At 34.6% G+C, this 22,699-nt stretch overlaps 1 protein-coding gene across 3 annotated transcripts in view; it reads right to left on the bottom strand.

Moving 5' to 3' along the window:
- Positions 1-22,699, bottom strand: part of JAK2 (Janus kinase 2) — a 156,327-nt gene that overhangs the window by 99,150 nt on the left and 34,478 nt on the right. For all 3 annotated transcript variants that reach the window (XM_058565750.1, XM_058565751.1, XM_058565752.1), the window contains one exon: positions 1,273-1,542. In XM_058565750.1, the coding sequence (XP_058421733.1) occupies positions 1,273-1,519 (247 nt within the window). In that variant the 5' untranslated portion in view covers positions 1,520-1,542. The remainder of the gene's footprint in view (positions 1-1,272; positions 1,543-22,699) is intronic.

Here is a 22,699-nt window from a genome sequence, read left to right as displayed (position 1 = left end):
TGAATTGCCTTCAGGGTCATTCTATCATTGTCTTAGGGAATACTTCCTGGCTTCTGTTGAGATATCTAAACCATACTAATCTTTTCAAATGGTCACTTGGCCACAATCTTAGCATTCTCTTCCGACCAGGTTTTCTCATTTTTCACAACACGGATAAGCAGGGAATTTTCCAAATCTTTAAGTTCTGCTTCCTTTTGGTTAACAATTCTGACTTTAAGTTATTTTTCTCTTTTTGAATTTTACTATAAGCCATCAGGAAAAGTCAAACTACACCTTCAACACTTTGCTTAGAAATTATTTCAGGTAAATAGCCAGTTTCATTGCTCACAAGTTCTACCTTCCACAAAACACTAAAACAAACACAATTCAGGCAAGTTCTTTGCCACTTTACAACAAGGACCACTCTTCCTCCAGTTTCTCACAGCATGTGCCTCATTTCCATCTGAGACCGCATCAGAATGGCCTTTATCATACATATTTCTACCAATATTTTGTTCAAAATTAATTAGTATTCTCTAAGAAGATTAAGGTTTTCTCTACAGCTCTCCTCTTTTCTTTCTGAGTCCTCACCAAAATTGCCTTTAAAGGTCCATTCACAACGATGTAGGCTTTTTCTAGCATGTACCTCAAAACTCTTCCACTACCCATTACCCAATTTCAAAGCCACTTCCACATTTTTAGGAATTTGGTACAACAGCCCTCCCACTTCTCAGTATCAGTTTTTGTTTTAGTCCATTCGGAATGCTGTAACAAAAATACCATAGACTAGGTGGCTTATAAACAACAAAGATTTATTTCTGACAATTCTGGAGGCTGGGAAGTATAAAATCAAGGCGCCAGCAGATTTGGTGTCTAATGAGGACTCAATTCCTGGTTCACAGATGGTTTATCTTCTGATTCATCTTCTTGCTATGTCCTCATATGGCAGAAGGGGCAAAGGAGCTCCCTGGGGTCTCTTTTATAAGGGTACTAATCCCACTGATGATGGATCCACCTCACATTACCATCACATTAGAGGAATAGGTTTCAACATGAATTTTGGGGGAACACAAACATTCAGTCTATAGCACTAGCCCCAGGCATCTTTACCCTAAATTCTACTCTAGTAAAATGTTCTCATTTTATATGCATGTGAAAACACAACTGTCAGCCATACAAGCATTTTAAAAAAAGCCAAAAAAGAATACATTATACATGTACATTGCATCAGAGTAGCATAATTAAAGCAATGATCTACTAATAAGAAAAAATACACTGTTTTTTAATACTTACCACAAGCTTTAGAAGCAGCAACACAAATTTCTTCCGCAACATACTCCCCAGTTGGAAACTTCAGGTAATCTCCCTCAGCTTTCAGGTAATCTCCCTCAGCTTTCTCAAGGGAATGATAAAGATACACCTGTAGGACTGGATCTATTTGCTTCACAGAATTAGCATTTCCGGGAATATCACCATTCTGATGTATAGGAGATGTGGATGTTCCTTCCATTTCTGTCATTGTAAGGCAAGCCATTCCCATGCAGTCTTTTTCAGAACATTGGTCTGTAATAAAAAAAGTTATGAAAGTGATATTGATAAGGTATCCTTCATATACAAAGAAGTCTTCACTGAAAGCAGTGACTCTGTCAAATCCATTAAGTGAATAAATTTTGTGTACTACTATATACAAAGCACAGTGAGAGACATCAAGATTATAAACTTCCTGTAAACAAGGACAATAAAACTGAAGTTTATAGCCTAACTAAAGAACCATAATATAAATATGTGACACTAACAAAACAAAAAAAATCAGTTACAGACAACAGAAGAATAGATCCCATGAAGAGACATGATTTCTCAACAAATGAATTACTCTGACAATTGCTTATTGGTACCTGGAGGGGAAAAACAACATTTCAAGCCAGGATTAACTGATGAGTTTTATTAGAGGAGGTCATATTCAAAACTGATCTTGAACAATGGATTGGATTTAGATGGATGAAAGAGGAAGGACAATCCAGGAAAGTAGAACTGTGCTAAAGAGTAGAAAGGTATAAGATATGTTCAGTAATTTATTGGGCTGAATGAAGCATTTGAGAAGTTATACCACTTAGGAAAGGATTAAAAATTCAGATGGATACTTGTAGCAAAATTGCAACTACATACCCAATATGCATTTTCCCTTCTTCCTTGATACAGAAACCCAATTTTGTTGGGGATATCAATGTACCCCAAAAAAACCGTACTTTGCCACAGACGGAAAGCCAGGTGAACTAGTTTCAGCAAATGAGATTTCAGTGAAAGCTGCTGGGTAGTATTTTCAGGATCACTCCTTAAAAGGAGGCTGACTTAGCTGGCATGCCTCCTTTTGCTTTTTCCCCTTCACCTTCTGCCTACCTGAATCTGATCATGAATATAGGGTAGGGCAGTGACCTTAAAACCGTAATGCAACCATGAAGGAAAAGGCCAAGAGAATAAAAGACCTGGCAAACTCAAGCAGATGAATCAATGTCAAGAATAACCCACCTACCACCAGACATCTTGTTACTTGCAAATGAATGCAATCCTAACTGATACTGTACAAAATGAAGGAAGGTCTGAACATCAGACCAAAAAATTTAAACTTTATCCCATAGCCATTGATGAATTAGAAAGGTGAAGTGATGAATGGTTAGAAAGCTACTGCAATAGTCTAGGCAGTCGTACGATTCTGAACTGAAACAGCTACCGACAAATGATGAGAGGTAATATAACAGCAAGATGACACAACCTGGTAACTAACTGAATATAGAAGAAGCCAGGAGTCAAAGACAGTGTGAGGAGTTCAAACTTGGGAGATCGGTAATACCATTAATGGAAATAAAGAAATGAAAAGGACTTTGCCCCTTAACATTGGAAAGTGAGGAGAAGGAGGACTACTGTTTTACACACTTTCATTTAGAAACGGAAGTAGGGCAATTACACCAAAATTTAGCTGGCAGCTAAAACATGAGATTGATATTTGGAAGACCTGAAAATTTGACAACCTTTCTCATAGATGTAATAATCATTTAAATCACAAGCCAAGCTATGTGAAAGGAGAGGATGGGACTAAAAGCAAACACACTCATACAGTATTTACTAAGTGCCAAGCACTGTTTTAAGCACAGATATTAAAGAAAGAAAAAATGATTATTGTGTAAGTGAATCGCAACATGAAATTTAGTTCTATATTTAACTATAAGGACTTTATTCTATTAGAGAAAATATTAGAGTTAATACTTAGTTATTCAAATAATATGGGACTATCAGCATATAAAAACAAAACAAAACAAAAACCTGGCAATTGTTAACAAAACTGTAAGATTTTTGAACTTCACCTGCAATTGGATATGCAAATTTAAACAATTTTAACTTGTTCAAAAATACAAAATTTAAAAAATATTTATTTTACTCTATTATAACTGTCTCTTCATTACTCAATTATAGAAGTGATCTAAAATGAATTCTTAGTCATTAAAGAGCTAACTTGCTAGAATATCATCAATTTGTGCTCACCATCATTTTGAATCCCATGCCTTCCTTCTGGACTCACTTTTTCCTCCTGAAATGTATCTTTTAGTAGATCTCTCGGCGAGGCCCTAAGTTTTCAAATCATAGTATTTGTTTGAAAAAAAATTTTTCCAGCTATATTGAGGTATAACTGACAAATAAAAGTGTAAGATATTTAAAGTATACAACATGATGATTTAATACATGTATACGTCGTGAAAGGATTCCCCCCTATTGAGTTAATTAATATATCCACCCATCATATTTACCCTTTTTTTTGGCGGGGTTGGGGGTGGAGGGAGAGGGTAGACATTTAAGTTCTACTCTCTTAGAAAATTTCAATTATACAATACCGTGTTATCAATTATAGTCATCATGCTATACATTAGATCCTCAGACCTTATTTATCTTATGACTGAAAATTTGTACCCTTTAACCAATCTCTCCCTACTTCGTCCAATCCCCAGATTCTGGCAACCACTTTTCTACTATCTGTTTCTTCGAGTTAGACTTCTTTTTTTAATAAGATTCCACATATAAGCAATACTATGCAGTATTTGTTGTGCTGTCTAGCTTATTTCACTTAGCATAATACCCTCCAGGTTCATCCACGTTGTCACAAAGAACAGGTATTCCTTTTTTAAGGCTGCATATAACTCAGCCTTAACACACACACACACACACCATACTTTCTTGATCCATTCATCCATTGACAGATACTTAGGTTGTTTCCATACCTTGGCTGTTGTGAATAATGCTGCAATGAACGTGGGAGTACAGATAACTCTTCAGCATAATGGTTAAGCTTCCATTGGATATATACTCAGAATTGGGATTGCTGGATCATATATATAGTAATTCTATTTATTATTTCTTGAAGAACTTCATATTGTTTCTGTAGCGGCTGTACCAGTTTACATACCCACCAACAATGTACAAGGGTTCCCTTTTCTCCACATCCTCTCCAGCATTTATTACCTCTTGTCTTTTGGATGATAGTCATCCTAACAAGTGTGAGGTAACATTTCATTGTAGTCTTGATTTGCATTTCCCTGATGATTAGTGATACTGAGCACCTTTTCATGTACCTGTTGGCCATCTTTACGTCTTTGGAAAAATGTCTATTCAGGTCCTTTGCCCATTTTTTAACTGGGTTATTTGGAGATTTTTTGCTATTGAGTTGCATGAGTTCCTTGTCTATTTTGGACACTATCTCCTATATAGTTGGCAAATACTTATTCCCATTCCATACACTGCATTTTCATTTGGTTGATGGTTTCCTTTGCTGAGCAGAAGCTTTTTAGTTTGATGTAGTCCCACTTGTTTATTTTTACTTTTGCTGCCTTTGCTTTTGGTGTCAAATCGAAAAAAATCATTGTCAAGATCAATGTAAAGGAGATAACACCTATGTTTTCTTCTAAGAACTTTATGGTTACAAGTCTTATGTTCAAGTCTTTAATCCATTTTGAGTTGAATTTTGTGTATGATGTGAGATAGGGGTTTGTTTCATTCTTTCACATGTGGCTATCCAGTTTTCCTAACACCATTTATTGTAGAGACTATCCTTTCTTGTATTGTATATTATTTGTACCCTTTGCTTGTTTGTCAAAAATTAATTGACCATATATGCATGGGATTATTTGGGAGCTCTCTATTCTGTTCCATTAATCTATGTGTCTGTTTTTATGCCAATATCATACCGTTTTGATTACTACCACTTTGTAATATAGTTTGAAATCAAGAAGTATGATGCCTCCCACTTTGTTCTTCTTTCTCAAGATTGCTTTGGCTATCTGGGGTCTTTTGGTGTTCCATATAAATTTTAGGACTATTTGTTCCATATCTGTGAAAAATTCCAGTGGAATTTTGATAGAGATTGCATTGAATCTGTAGATCACTTTGAGTAGTATGAACATTTTAACAGTATTAATTCCTCCAGTCCATGAGCATGGAATATCTTTCCATTTATATGTATCTTCTTTGATTTCTTTCATCAATGTCATATAGTTTTCAGTGTATAAATATTTCATCTCCTTGGTTAAATTTATTCCTAAGTATTTTATTCTTTTTGATGCTACTGTAATAGGGATTGTTTTCTTAACACTTTTACTCTTCCTTTCTGACTTGGATGCCTTTTATTCTTTTTTCTTGCCTAATCGCTCTGGCTAGCACTTCCAGTACTATTTTGAATAAAAGTGGTGAGAAGAGGTATCCTTGTCCTGTTCCTAATCTTAGAGGAAAAGCTTTCAGCTTTTCACCATTGAGCATAATATTAGATGTGGGCTTGTCATATGTGCCTTTATTATATTGAGGTATGTTCCTTCTATACCCAATTTGTTGCCAGTTTTTACCATGAAAAGATGTTGAATTTTGTCAAATTCTTTTTCTGCATCTATTGAGATGATTATATGATCTAACTTGATCTAACTGTAGTTTAATTCCAATGTTTCCTTATTGATTTTCTGTCTAGATGACCTATCCACTGTTTAAAGTGCGAATATTTAGTAGTTTAAGATTTTTTACTTTATCAGCAATGTTCTGCAATTTCACTGCAATGGACTTGGTATAGATTTATTTTTATTTACCTTGATCAAAATTCACTATAGACTTTTTAAATTTTTTTTTAATTTTATTTATTTATTTTTTCCCCCAAAGCCCCAGTAGATAGTTGTATGTCATAGCTGCACATCCTTCTAGTTGCTGTATGTGGGACGTGGCCTCAGCATGGCCGGAGAAGCGGTGCGTCAGTGCGTGCCCGGGATCTGAACCCGGGCCGCCAGCAGCGGAGCATGCGCACTTAACCGCTAAGCCATGGGGCCAGCCCAATTTTTTTTTTTTTTTTTTGTGAGGAAGATCAGCCCTGAGCTAACATCCATGCTAATCCTCCTCTTTTTGCTGAGGAAGACCGGCTCTTCAGCTAACATCTACTGCCAATCCTCCTCCTTTTTTTTTTCCCCCAAAGCCCCAGTAGATAGTTGTATGTCATAGCTGCACATCCTTCTAGTTGCTGTATGTGGGACGCGGCCTCAGCACGGCAGGAGAAGCGGTGCGTCAGTGTGCACCCGGGATGCGAACCCCGGCCGCCAGTAGCGGAGCGCACGCACTTAACCGCTAAGCCACGAGGCTGGCCCCACTACAGACTTTTAATCTGAAGGTTCATGTCTTTTTTTTTTCTGTCAGGGAAATTCTCAGCTACTATACCTTCAAAGTTGCCTATTTGTCATTCCATCTAATTTCTTTCAGCATAACTCCTCTTAGCTGACCATGGGGGCCTCTCAGGTTCACTTCCATAATTCCTACTTGCTCTTTTTCATAGTGACAAAATTTAGGAAAATGGCTAGATTGGCAAGCCCAGCACAACAGGAAGCACAAAGAATAACTTGCAGGAGGCACATATGAGGCCTCTGGGGTGCTGATAATATTCTATTTCTTGATCCGAGTAGTGGTTACACAGGTGGGTTCACTTTGTGAAAATCCATCAAGCTGTACACTCATGATTAGCATACTTTACTGTTTGTATGTTACACTTCAATTAAAGGTTAAAATTTTTAATTTTTAATTAAAATTTTTAATTTTATCTGGAGTAAATTCATATTTCAGGTGTCAGGTTAGATAGGTCAGTGGTTCTCAACTTCAGAAATGCCCCCAATGGCAGTGAAGAATTCTAAAGAAGTAGCCAATAGTATAAATGTTATGTTTTACCTCTAATATCCATGTAATTTTGCACTCTACTCTAAGATATAGCCATTTTGCTTTACTTTTAATATATCAAGTTTTGATATTCCAAGCAGATGTACTATTTTTTCCTGCAGCTACTCATATCCTATTTTGATAAGCCTCGATATGGGTGAAATGAAACTTAAAATAATTTTGTAATACACTTGCCTAAAGACTACCCATATTTTAAAAATGCTCTTTTATCACAAAAGAAGGTAAAAGTTATTGGGAAACAAGTGTTTTGGGTTGTTTTCTTATTGAGCAAGCAAGAAAGGATATGAATAGAAGAGAGGTCTTAATAAACATTCATACTTTGAGATAATAAAGAACTTGATCAACCTGTTTCTTCCCTTTCTTTCATCCCTACATCCAATCCATCAGTATACGCTGACAGTTTTACTTCCAAACTTTATTTCAAATCCATTCACTTCTCTTCATCTCCACTACTACAACCATAGACTAAGCAGCTATCATCTCTCCCCGAACTATTGTAATGTCATCCTAACTATTCTCCGCAGGGCTACTCTGCCTCCCAACAACCCAATCTCCACATAGGAGCTGCAATCATCTTTTTTAAAAGTAACTCAAATCCTATTCTAAAAATCTTCTGAAAATCCACTCAGGGCATTCCACTACACTTAGAATAAACTTCTGTAAGTCCCGCGCCTACCTCTCCAATCTCATCATATATCTCTTCCTATGTGCTCCTTCCACCACTGAATTATAGGCTTCAATAGCTTATAATTTTTAAAAAGGCCTCATCTGCCTTATCCAACAATCTATTCTCAGAAGCCAGAAAAGTCTTGAAACATAGTAGATCTTACTAAATATTTAATGAATAAGTACTATGCTCATAATCATGAAATAATTTAATACAGTATAATTACAGGAATTTGCTATGTGGAAAACTCAGGGATAGGGTCTCAAGACCAAGAATGTATTGACTCCCTTAGTGAGAAGTTTGGAACAATCAGGAACATTCTCCTTCTGCCCCAAAAAACAGTGAAATGGTAAATAATAATTTTAAATAATTTTTAAAATATGGACTTCCTGTAATGACAGAGTAGCCTACACTGGACTAATGCTTCTGCTGAGAACAATTACAAACACTGGAAAAAAAATCGTAAAAAATACTGTTTGAAGTCATTGGCAAGCAAACAAAAGAAGACAGAAATTGGAGAGGATCTGACCCTTGAAAGAATGGAATCACGTTGAATGAGGTTCACATTTATCCATCTTTTATGCTAAAGGAACTACACAGTCTGTGTAGTACACAGGTGGGGGCTAGAGGAGAGGATAGAGCTCTTGTACAAAGCTGTAGTCTTACTCAGGGGAAGAATCAGGGAATTAACTATGGAGCTGCTAAAAGAGGTAGAAATGGAAGGCAGAAATCCTCAAACAAAAGGGAGTCATGAACCTCATGCACGGGATGAAAATCCAAGAAGCCCAGGAAGAGGCAATAATTGGAAATCTGAAAGAGCTGAGAAGAGATTTCAACAGCTGCCTGGTCCTGGAGAGTCAGAGCTTGGAGTTAGAAGGAACTGGTAAATATCTCAGGCTTTCCACTGAAACTCCAGAAAAGGCATACTTGAGGAATAAGCACCACCTATCAGAACTAAGGGCAAAACTGAAATAGACCTGTCCTAACAAAGCCTAAAACCAATAATGAACTGCCTACTAGTTCAAAACTGAACTGCCAGTAACTGAACTGCGTACTAGAACAAAACTCAATACTTCAGAGAAAGATTCAAATCCACGTATCCAGAGTTTACATGATATATCACCCACAATAGACAAGTCAATTGAAACTTATATAACCTGAAAAGAAAATGTGATGGAGAGTCAACAGAAAAAATATATAGAAGTGGACCCATCACAGACCCAAATGTTGGAATTTAAATAATTTGCTTACTATGATACATATGTAAAAGAATTTATAGCAAAAGATTAATATAACACATGAAAATATAGTAGCCATATGTAAACTCAACAATATCAAACAATCTAACACATGTGAATGGGACAGAAGAAATACTGGGAAAAATATTAGCTAAATATTTTCTAAATTTGTTTAAAAACATCAAACCACTAGTCCAAAAAGTCATCTAACCCCAATCAGTATAAATCCATACCTAGTCATATCATAATCAAACTGCTAAAAATCAAAGACAAAGAAAAAACCTTAAAAGCAGCCACATACATACAGCAGAGCCAAGATAAGAAATACAAACTGACATCTCTTCAGGAACAATGGAGGCCAGAAGACAAAGTGCTGGTAGGGCAGGAAAAAAGCTGTCAACCTAAAATTCTATAATCCACAAAAATAAACTTCAAAATTTAAGGCAAAATAAATATATTTTCAGATAAATGGACGCTGAGAGAACACATTACCAACAAACCCCAACTACAAGAAACACTAAAGGAAGTTCTCTGGATCAAAGGGAAATGATACCAGATGCAAATTCAGATTTGCAGAAAGGAATGAAGAACCCAAAAATAGTAAATATAGGGGTAATTATAACATACTATTTTTCTTTCCTTTCTTAAAATTTTTAAAAGACAATTGACAATTGTTTAAAGCATTAATGATAATAATGTATGGTGGAGTTTATAATAGATATAAAAGTAAAAGAGGTGACAACAGCCAAAGGGATGGAAAAGAGTTAAATAAAAACTATATATAAATAAATTTATGATAGTTCAGAAAAATAAGAAAAGGTGCTATCAGCAAATCAGAAATTTAGAACAATTCCTGGAAGATCAAAAGTAGATAAGAATAGGTGACAAGGAAACCAGAGCAGAGGAAATAGACTCTATTTAAAATACACACAGAAGAAGGCATCAACAAGCATAAAAAACAGTTTTCTGCACACATACACAAAAAGCACAAATATGCAAAGATAATCAAGGATCATCAAATATTGGGGGGTGAGTGGGGGGAAGGAAGCCTAGAAGAGGCAAAACAAAATGAACAGCAGAACAACTGACCCCAGAAGAAACAAGAGATAATATAGGGAAGAGAACTTTTTTTACAAAATTCTACTTGGTATCCTCAGAGAGATTTAAGCATATTTTGAAAACCTAAAACATCACTTAGATGTTCATGGAAAAGGAGCAGAAAATGAAAACAGTTCATAAAAAAAAAGATGACAATTCAATGAAAGAGTTGAATAATACAACTGAAGAGAACAAATTAGTAATTTGGAAGACAGAGTCAAGACAAATGCCCAGTTTCCTAGATGGACAAGGGAGAGAGAGAGAAATATGAGCAAAAAATTAAGAAATATAAGGGATCAATCTACAAAGTACAACTTTAAGAGCTCTAGATAGAGGAAGAAAAAGAACACAGAGAAGAAAAAGAAATTTTTCTTAATAAAAAAAATTTTATTGATGTTAAAGATGCCTGGGTTCATATTAAAAGGATCTTCTGAGAGGAGATAAAGCTTAATTTTAAAAAGTATTATACTTGCATAGATCAAAGTAAAGGGTCAGAACACTAAAGATAAGGAGGAAACTCTAAGAGTTCGATTTAACTCTGACTACTCAGCTTTTACCTATGTACATATAACCATGACTGATAAAAACATACAAGCATTCAGAATGGTCTCTCCTTAAATTCACAAACACTAACCTCAAATGGGCCCTTAATGTTGCTCACCAATCATTTTTATATTTCTTTTGTCCGTTTATTCTCCCACTCACCTAGACAACTATCTCCTACCTTCTCCTCTCTCCTCAATCACCAAAACTGCCACCCCCACCGCCACTCTTACTTTCCACTTCCTACATTTCACTGAGAAATATAGGCAATCAAAAGAGAACACTCAACAACTGAGGAACACACATCTTTTTCAAATGCAGCTGGAATATTTCTGAAAGTAGACCACATGTTAGGCCATAAAGCAATTCTCAACAAATGCTAAAGGAACCATACTCTGTATGACTTCTATTCAAAATATAAACAACGTAGCAAGCAACTATTTTGTTTATTTAATACCCATAATGTTGACTGAATGTTATAGAGACCATGATTGAGTTATGTAATTCTTAAAAATACTAAAGAAATAACAACACTGAAGATATGACATAAAAATTAGTCAGCTTTATCACTACTCACTCTTTTTATTTTCTGAATCAAAATTCGTTAACAGTTCGATGAGAACTCTTCTAAGAAGTGTATTAAATTATAAAATGATAGTTAATAACACTCAATATTCTGTAAATTCACGCTATTTTTAATACTTCAACCAAAAAACAATCCCCCATTGAAAAATATGAAGTTCTGCATTTGAACTGATGTAAACTTACCAATGGCACTTAAATTAAAAATCTCTTACAAAAAATACGACCACTGATAAAAGTATCACAACATGTACTTATTATTCATAATGTTCTCTGATCGCAATGGGATTAAACTAAAAATCAATTAAGAGAAAAATAAAGTCCCCATATACTCAGAAATTAAGTAACATACTTTTAAATAATTCATGCGACAAAGAAAAAATTAGAAAATACTTTGAATTCAATGATAACAAAAATATGAGTGAAAAGTATAGAAAAAGCAGTAAAAGTGTCTACCAGGATATTTATAGTTTTAAATTCATATCTGAAAAAAGAACAAAGGCTAAACAAAATTATTTACTGAGATTTTATTTCAAGAAGCTAGGAAAAGAACAACAAATTAAGCTAAGACCATAGAAGGGAAAATATTTAAGAGTAGAAATCAGTGAAAAAGAAAATAGAGAAAAGCAAAGTTTAAAAGTTGGTTTTTTAAAAAAGCATTAAAATTGATAAAACACTAGAAAGATTGATAAAAAGAAAAGAAAAACATAAATTACCAATATCAGGAATCAAAAAGCAGAAACAACCACCAGAGCTTATGATTTTAAAGATATATAAGAATATAGAAACATTTCCTAATAAATTTGAAAATTCTAAAGAAATGGACAAGTTTCTTAAAAACACAAAACTTATCAAAACTGTCACAGAAACAAGGGCCAGCCTGGTGGCATAGCAGTTAAATTCACATGCTCGGCTTCAGCAGCCCAGGGTTTGCAGGTTCGGATCCCAGGCACGGACTGACACACCGCTTACCAAGACATGCCGTGGCGGCATCCCATATAAAGTAGAGGAAGATGGGCACGGATGTGAGCCCAGGGCCAATCTTCCTCAGCAAAAAGAGGAGGATTGGCACCAGATGTTAGCTCAGGGCTAATCTTCCTCACAAAAAAAAAAAAAAAAAACTGACATAGAAATATAAAATTTGAAAATTTAGTACTTATTAAATAAATTGAATATACAATTTAAAACTTTTCCATAAAGAAAATTCTATGCTTAGTGACTTTCTTGGTGCATGACTTTCTTGGCGAATTTTTCCAAACATCTGAAGAAGAAATAAACACTAAACTTACACAAACTCTTTCAGTAAATAAAACATAGAAAATACTTCTATAGATATTTTAAGAGGAGAGTACAAACATGACACAAAAATGTAATAAGGACATGATACAGAAAGAACATTATGGGTAAATACCTCATAAATATATAGAAAAAATATTAGTAATATTTTACTGAATATTGAATCCACTAATATTTTAAAAGAATAAATCTTGACTGAGTTAGTTTACCCTAGAAATGCAAAGATAATTTAACATTCAAAATTCAATCAACATAATTTACCACATTATTAGAATAAATGAGAAAAATAACATATGACCATTTCAATAAATGCCGAAACTGCCTCTAATAAACTTCAATAAAAAGGTTTGTGATAAAAACTTTCAGCAAACTAGGAACAAAAGCAAACTTCCTCATTCTAATAAAGAGTAACTATAAAAGACCTTGCATCAATACACTTAACAGTGAAATATTGATCTTGTTCTTCTTGAGTTCAAAAACTGAATACGCATGTCTAAAATCATGGCTTCTACTCAATACTGTAGTGAAGTTCCTGGCCAATGTAATAAGGCAAGAAAAAGAAATAAAAGGTATAATAATTAGAAAGAAAGAAGTAAAACTGTAATTATTCACACAAGATATGACTGTGTACATAGAAAACTTAAAAAAATCTAAAAATTACTAAGTGAATTTAGTAAGACCACAGCATACAAAATCAATATACAAAAATCAATTGTATTTCCATATATTACCAGAAACAAATAAAAAATGAAGATTTAAAAATAGTATCATTTACAATAGTAAACAGAAAGTCAAATATCTTGGAACAAATTTATTGAAATATCTTTAAGAACTCTGCAATAAATACCATAAAACATTGCTAGGAAAAATAAAGACTAGCTAAATAATGGAGGACTAGAACATGGTGATATAACACTATAGGAAAAGCAATATTGTTCAGACATCTATTCTTCTCGAAATTTATCTACAGATTAAACACAGTCCCACTTAAAATCTTAGCAGTTTATTTGATAAAATTTACAAGCTAAAATCTATACGAAAAACAAAGGACGTAACAATAGCTAAAACAATCTTGAAGAGGAAACTGGAGGATTTACATTATTAGACTTCAAGACTTACAATAAAGTTAGAGTAATTAAGTCAGGTTGGTATTGGCATAAATATGAACAATAAGGGAAAGAGAACACAATAGAGTCTAGAAAAACATCCTCACATAAGGTCACCTAATTTGGAACAGATATGGTCACCGCATTTTGGTGGAGAAATGTTGGTCTTTTCAATAAATGTTTATCAGTCAACTGGCTATTCAGATGTGAAGAGAAAAAAAAAGAACCTTGACCTCTACTTTACACCATTCACAACTATTAATTTGAGATGGATAACTGACCAATATGTAAAAGAAAGAAACATTTTTCTGGCATAAACATTCTGAAAAAAATAGAAAATAACTTCATGACATCTCTTAAAGAGGACATAAAAAACACTAACCATAAAAAAAGATTTAAAAATTAGACTTCATATATATGCATATAAGTTTCAAATTACATGAAGCAAAAATGTGAAGAAATAGACAAAACAACTATTATAGCCAGAAATTTTAATACTTCTCTGTCAGAAATTAACAAAAACAAAACAAAAAATAAGTAAGAACATCTTTTCATGTGCCTGTTGGCCATCTGTATACGTTCTTTGGAAAAATGTGTGTTCATACCCTCTGCCCGTTTTTCGATTGGGTTGTTTATTTCTTTCTTGTTGAGCTGTATGAGTTCTTTATATATTTTAGAAATTAACCTCTTGTTGGATATATGATTTGCAAATATTTTCTCCCAGTTGGTTGGTTGTCTTTTCATTTTATTGATGCAGGCACATGAAAAGATGTTCAACACCACTAATTATTAGGGAAATGCAAATCAAAACTACAATGAGATATCACCTCACATCCATCAGAATGGCTAGAATTAAAAAGACAAGAAATAACAAGTGTTGGAGAGGATGTGGAGAAAAGGGAACCCTCATACACTGCTAGTGGGAATGCAAACTGGCGCAGCCACTATGGAAAACAGTATGGAGATTTCCCAAAAACTTAAAAATAGAAATACCATATGATCCAGCTATCCTACTACTGGGTGTTTATCCAAAGAACATGAAATCAACAATTCAAAGAGATTTATGCATCCCTATGTTCACTGCAGCATTATTCACAATAACTAAGACATGAAAGCAACCCAAGTGCCCGCCAATGGACAAATGGATAAAGATGTAGTATGTGTGTGTGTGTATATATATATATATATATATACACACACACACACATACATATACACACACACACACACACACAATGGAATACTACTCAGCCATAAAAAAGACAAAATCATGCCATTTGCAACAACATGGATGGATCTTGAGAGTATTACACTAAGTGAAATAAGTCAGAGAAAGACAAACACCATAGATGCTTTCACTCATATGTGGAAGATAAACACATTGATAAGGAGAACAGATTAGTGGTTACCAGACAGGAAGGGGGTGGGGGGCAAAAGGGGTAAAGGGGCACATATGTATGGTGATGGATAAAAACTAGACTACTGGTGGTGAACATGATGTGGTCTACACAGAAACTGAAATACAATAATGTATATCTGAAATTTATACAATGTTATAAGCCAATATGACCTCAATAAAAAAGAGAGAGAGAAAAAGCAACACGAAAGAAAAAAAATAAGTAACAGTATTGGAAACCTGAACATTATCAACCAACTAAATGTAAATGACAGTTACAGCAGTTATCAGCAACCAACTAAATGTAACCAACAACTGCAGAATGTACATCCTTTTCAAGTGTACATAGAACATTCACTAAGTTATACCATATGTTGGTCTGGTCTATAAACTAAATCTCAGTGAATCTGGAAAGACTGAATTCATAAGAAGTATTTTCTTGAATCTCAATGAAGTTAAATTAGAAATTAATATTAAAAGGATATCTAGAAAATCTCCCAACACTGCAAAATTAACACACTTCTAAATAACCCCTGGTTCAAAGAAGAAATCAGAAGGGAAATTAGAAATTATTTTGCTATGAATAATAATGAAAAAAACAATAAAATTTCTGGGATACAGCTAACATAGTGTTTAGAGAGAAATATTTAACTTTAAATGCTTAGAAAAGAAGAAAGATCTGAAATCAATTATCTCAGCTTCCTAATAGCTACAATAAGAAACTAGAGAAAGGAGAAGAAAGGAAAGAATGAAGAGCAGAAATCAACGACAAAAAACAACAGAGAAAAGCGAATAAAACCAAAAGTCAGTTTTTAGAAAAGATTAATAAAAGTGATAAATCTTTAACTAGAATGATCAATTTAAAAAGAGAGAAAAAATCACTAATTATCAATAGCAGGAATAAAAACAGAATATCACTATAGATCTTATAGACAGCAAGTGGATAAGGGATTATAATGAATAACTTCATGCCAATGACTTCAACAACTTAGACGTAATGGACAAATTCCTTGAAAGTTACAAATCACCAAAACTGACACAGGAAGAAACAGAAAACCTAAATAGCAGCATATCTGTTTAATGAATTGAATTCCGCATTAAAAACCTACCCACCAAGAAAACTCCAGGCCAAAATGACTTCAATGCTAAAATCTGTCAAACATTTAAGGAAGAAATAATACCAATTCTATACAAACTCTTTGGGGAAACAGAGAAGTAGAAAATACTTCACAAATCATTTTATGTGGCCACAATTACCTTGATACCAAAACCTGACAACAGTATCACAAAAGAAAATTACAGGCATATGTTCCTCATGAACATAACAAAATACAGAACACAGCAATATATAAAAAGGTCAGAACATCATGACCAACTGGGGTTTATCCCAGGAATGCAGGTTAGTTTAACATTTGAAAGTGAATCAATGTAATTTACCTTATTAACAAAAGAGCAAAACCACATAATCATTTCACTTGTTGCAGAAAAAGTATTCGACAAAAGTCAACACCAATTCATGATAAAATCTCTGTCAACAAATTAGGAAAAGAAGGAAACTCACTCAATAGAATAAAGAACATCTACAAACTACCTTCAGCTAACATCACACTTAATGATTAAATATTGAATGCTTTCTCCACAAGATCAAGAACAAGGCAAGGAGACCCACTATCATTTCTAATTAGCACTGGAGGTTCTATCCGATGGAATCAGGTTAAAAAATAGAGACAACTAAAAGACTCAGAGGTTGAAAATAAAGAAGTGAAATTGTCTTTCCTTGCAGACAATATGATTGTGTACACAGAAAATCCTCAAGATTCTACAAAAAATATACTAGAACTTATAAGTGAGTTTATCAATGTCACAGGATACAACATCACACACAAAAAAACAAAACCAACTGTATTCCTATATATTGTATTAATTACATCTCTTTATTCCGTAGTTTTGATGCTTTGACATCTTGGGGCCTTGATGACCCTGAAGGGACTGACCCTTCCATGGCTAGCCAATTCCTAGAGATAGTAAAGAACTCACCTGTGAGGGCACCTTTCAAATGCAAACCAATCGGTCCAGAGCCCATAACCTCCATCAACTCTTCTATCAAGTTCTTACACTCTGGGTCTTAATCATCCCAGGGCCAGATATCAGACAACTAGGGACAGCACCTATGCCCCAGAGCTCAGTGTAATTATTTAAACTAGCCAATCCTAAACCTGCTTACCTTGCCTTACCATTCGGTCCCACAGAAACCACAATAAAGGCTCTTGCCTACACCTTCCCCTGCCTCTCTCTGCCTCCTGACCAACCCTGATCAGGTTTCCCTTTGTGGTCCCCCCTGGCAGGGCATGACCCCTCCTCTTGGGATCTGCGAGTGTAACAACTATCTTTCCAATGGCAATTATCTCCTACTCTGTTGGTGTTATTATACCTGAATAATAAAATCTACATTTTTGAACACATACCAACAACACACAATTGCAAAATGGAATTTTAAAGGTACGAATCACAATAGCATCAAAAAACAAAATATTTAGGGATACATTTAACGAAAGATTTCTAATTTAACATGACATGAAAACTATAAAACGAGAAAAATTAAAGAAAACCTAAAGAATTTATATGGACTGGAAAAATTTATATTGCTAACCTGTCAACTCTCCCCAAATTGAGATACAGATTTAAGGCAATCCTAATCAAAATCCCATCAGGCTTTTTTTATAAAAATTAACAAGCTGATTCTAAAATGTACATAGAAATGCAAAGGATCTAGAAGAACCAAAACTTTAAAAAAGACAGAGTTGAATGATTTACACTCCCTGATCTCCAGATTTTCTATAAAACAACAGTAATCAATAGATGCAGTACTGGCACAAGAATATACAAACAGATGAATGGAACAGAATAGAAAATCCAGAAATAGAACCACACATATGGTCAACTGATCAACCTTAGAGTTATAATGATTTCTTAAGACAAGACACAAAGTACCAGCCATAAAAGAAAAAAAGTGTAAATTAGATATTACCAAAACTTAAAGTTTCTGGTCATCAAAAGACTCTATTAAGAAAATGAATAGGCAAGATTGGGAGGAAATATGTGCAATACATATGTCTGTCAAAGGATCTGTATTTACAATACAGAAGAAAGTCCTGTAATTCAATAATCAAAAAAAAAGAGGGAGAGCACAACATTTGAACAAACTTAAAAAAAGGAGAGATAAAACTGCCCAAAATACATTAAAAACTGCTGAATATCACTAATCATTAGGGGAATACAAATTAAAACAATAAGATACCATCACACACACATTCAAATGGAAAAATTTTTAAAGACTGACAATACCAAATGTTAGAAAAGTTGAAGAGCAATTTGAACTCGCATTGCTGGTGGGAATGTAAAACTGAACAATTACTTTGCAAAACTGTTCAGCAGTTTGTAACAAAGTTACAGGTACACCCACACTATGCCCCAACAATTCCACCCCTTGCTGATGTTATAAAGTACATACTTTTCCCTTGCCTCTTCCCCCTTCTGGCTACCTAGAATGAAGACACAATAGCTGGAGCTATAATGGCCCTCTTGCAACTACAAAGTGACCCTGAGGATGGAAGTCAGTGCAAAGGTTGGAAGAAGAGAAAGATGGCAGGTAACTAGTTTCCTGACAACCACGGAGTCACCAAGTCCAGCATAATCTAGTTTCAAATTTCTTTTACTTGAAAGAAACATAAATCTACTATTATTTGTGTTTTTGGTTATATGCAGCCAAACCAAACCCAAACTGATGCACTTCTCCAGATTCCAACTCTTCATGCAACCTAAAACATTTCAGTAAATAAATAAATCTTTTCTTTGAACTGCTGCCCTTCCAGGATTCCCTATCCTACATTTGTGTAAATACTGCTTACGTGCAAACCCAGTCAAAAAGAGTTTAAAATCAACAAGATTTCATACAAAAGCACATTTATTTTTGAAAAGAAATATACTCAAAAAGGCATTCTTTCATCAATTTTAATCCTGAGTTCTCACTACTAATTTTAGCAGTTTCTGATAAAAGAGGCAAAAAAAAATTGCTGAAGCGCAGCACAGAAACAGACTCTTACTGTGAAAGCCTGTTGGATCTCATGTGGTGTCTTAGCTCAAAATCAAGAAACTAGTGAGAAGAAGGAAAATGAATGGAAAATCTATAACATGGAAAACCTTTTTTCTATTCCTTTGTCCATAATACCCTTCTAGAAGACAAATGATTGTCTTCTCCATAATCCCTCACCCTTAACTAGTAAATCTAAAAAGTTCTTTGAGAATGATTTAAGAAAAGTACAAAATCTATTGTTAAAGCTGTTAGGAATCATATCTAAACACAATTTCTCACTATTCATGTTCATGTAGATTCGAGTTTTGCTTCTTCAATTTAAACAAAAATGTACTGCTAGGGGTGAATTATATGGCATGTGAATTGTCTCAATAAATTGTCTTAAAAAACGTATGCCTAATCTTAGAAGAAACGTTAAAACAATTTCCCCAGATATCTGTTAGCATCAAAACAAGTAAACTTTTGTTGTCTTGACCTCTTCTCAGTTCTGCTTAAGGTCTGTCCATTTCTACCAGATATTTGGCTACCCAAACACACTTTTAAGTTCACATTTGGCCAATTATATTTAATGCAATACCTCCCTAAACTATAACCGAACATCCAAGTATGGGTACAGCCAACAAAAGTTACATAACATGAATTGCACAAGGGCAGAGACAGTCCAATTTGAGCTTCTTGTCCATGGTAATGGGAACATCATGTCTTCAACAGAAATCATCAGTGAATAAGAATTTGGATCTACTTTTCAGCAACTACTGTTAAAAAAAGGTATCAGATATAAAACAATACATAAAATGTTGCAGAAACTATAACAGAATATACAAGATGCAATTACAGGGCTGAGGACTGCATAAATCTACTTTGATCATCAACTGGACACAAGGGAAAGGGAGGAATCTAACTTGAATCTGAGATTTCTGACTGAATAACTAGGTATACAGAAAGTAGTGCTAAGCAACAAGAGAGAAGAAGAGTAAGTTTGAAAGGAAAAGAGCCTATGAGATAATTAAAAGGAGGATTTATAGTAATCAGCTTGACAGATGAGGAGTTAGGAATGATTGTTTGGTTTGGGGTTTGAGACTCAGGTGGGTGTCCAGTGTTACAAATCACAGAGTAGAACACAGAACAAGGACAGTTTTGGAGGAATGATGAATTCAGTTTGGCACATAATGAATTTGAGTTACCTACAATAAATCCATATTGAGATATTCTGTAGGCAGCTAGACTTATGAAGTCTAAGGAGAACATTATGTACTTTTGTTACAGATTTCAGAGTCATTAGGCATAAAGAAGGTAGCTATAATCATCAACGTACATGACGCCCGAATATAAGATATAAGGTAAGAAGAGAAGAGGGTCAGAGACCAAATCTTTGAGGTCACAACACTTAAGGGCTAGCCAGAAATGTCAGGGATGGGGGGCATAAAAAGGAATGTAGCAAAGATCTTGAAAAGAAATGGCCAGAAGTACAAGAAAAACTACAAGTGTTTACTTCATAAAAATTCATTTATTAGTGCATTCGTGTGTTTTTTTGTATGTATATTTTAATAAAAATAAAATTTCCTTAAAAAAAAAGAATGAACAAGAAGAAAAGAGAGTTTCATGAGAAGAGTTATCAAATACTATGAAGAGGTTAAATAAGATAGAAACAGAAGGGAAAAAATCCACTGAACTTGGCAATTAAGAAGTTAGTAAAAGACTAGCTGTAGGGAACGGATCTGAGGGGTAAGGATAAATTTCCTGTTCATTTTGTATCATTATTTTGAATTTTCTAACCTCATGCATGGCTTTCAACTTAGAATTCTTACCCCGCAAAATAAAGGCATTTTTCAAACATTCAAAGATTCAAAGTTTACTTAAAAAGCAGCATTTAAGAAGTTACTTACTTAAGATATGGCATACCAAACCAAAGGAGTAAATCAAAAAAGATGACATCAGCTCCAGAAAATAGATCCAACCCTGGATAGTAGTAAAGTCAAGTCATATGATGACAGCTGGGCAGCAGGCCTGAAGCACACCCAGCCCAGACAGGAGCAGAGGGATTGTGGAAGAAGACTTCAGAAAAAAGTTAGTGTTAGACTGCTTGCTATGGTGGAGTTCAAAACAAAAATACCCACAGAGCGCACGATAAAGAAAAAAAAGAAGGCAATTTTAGTGGAAGAAAACTTTACAAGAAAGGGCATGAAATTACGGCATACTCCTTAGCTCTGTAACAAACAATCCTCAATATAAGCACTGTTATTGTTTTCTGAATTCAGAGTCACCTGCAAACCACTACAGTGTTAAGTATGGTTACTGAACAGAATGTAAATACAAATGTTAGAGGCTGAGAGGTGAAAGCAAGGAGGTTAACAAAAGAGAAATTGAGAGAAAAGCATTAACCTTAGAAAGTGAGAAATCAATAAATATTGCCTACGGTTGCTGGAACAAGAAATAAAGTTATAAATATATTACCTTAAGTTACAATGATAGCCAAAACAGGCAATAAAAGAGTGAAATGAGTAATCTGAGGCAAGGAGAAGGGACACAGCAGTACAGGTGAAATAGAGATTGAACTACCATAAGTGAACCAAGTCAAACTGGCATTCTCCAGAGAAAAGGACTAAAGTGGGAAGAATAGGGCTGCTAATTGTAGCTGGATTGTTTTGCAATATAAGCTCTTCTGTGTAATCTGACTTTGCAAACCAATGTAAATGAAACATTTGGGGAAAAAAATTAAGAGAAGAGTAATCAGGAAACAAGAAAATCAAGGTGGCAAGGCTATTCTTGGGGGTGAAGAGCAGAAAAGAGAAAGGGTAGTTGCTGATAGTCAAAGATTAAAGGAGAATATAAAAATAAGCTAAAGCATATTCTTAAGCTACTGGAGAGGGCAAACAGTGATAATATCAAAGAAAGAGGTGAAAAACAAAGGAGCAAGGTGTCAGCCTTAGGGTGAACAGGAAGGGACAGGATCAAGAACACAGGTGTGCAATAAGAGAGCTAAAAACAGGAGGATGTGACCAGAGATTGGTATAATTAACAGTTTACAACTTCACAGACGGACTAATTTGAGGTGATAACAAGGTTTATTCAGAATGAGGTCATGAGAATGGAATACCGATGTAAATAAAGTGTGGATGATGTAGGAGATCAGAATTGGTCACCCCAAATGTGTCTCTTTAGCTTGATTAATTTTAAGAACAAAAGACTCTGAAAGAAACTTTGACCTTCCCCCTAAGTGCCTAAAAGAATTTAAGATAGCTTCTTCCTGGAACAGGCCTTCTAATACCATAACTGGTGTAATGTAAAATGGGTCTCATTGTCCACAGAGGATCCAGCAAACACTTCTGTAACAAACATTTACATCTCCATGTAAATTGCTTTCCTCCCCTCTGAGGCCCCAAACCACTACCCCCAACATCCTCCTTTGTCTTTAGCTCAAGATAGTAGTTAAGGTGGCTGCTTTGGCCATTCTGGCTG

The sequence above is a fragment of the Diceros bicornis genome, chromosome 22 (genome assembly GCF_020826845.1).
Source record: "Diceros bicornis minor isolate mBicDic1 chromosome 22, mDicBic1.mat.cur, whole genome shotgun sequence".
NCBI lineage: Eukaryota > Metazoa > Chordata > Mammalia > Perissodactyla > Rhinocerotidae > Diceros > Diceros bicornis.
Note: the sequence above shows the minus strand (reverse complement) of the source record. Positions and strands in the feature narration are given on the sequence as shown.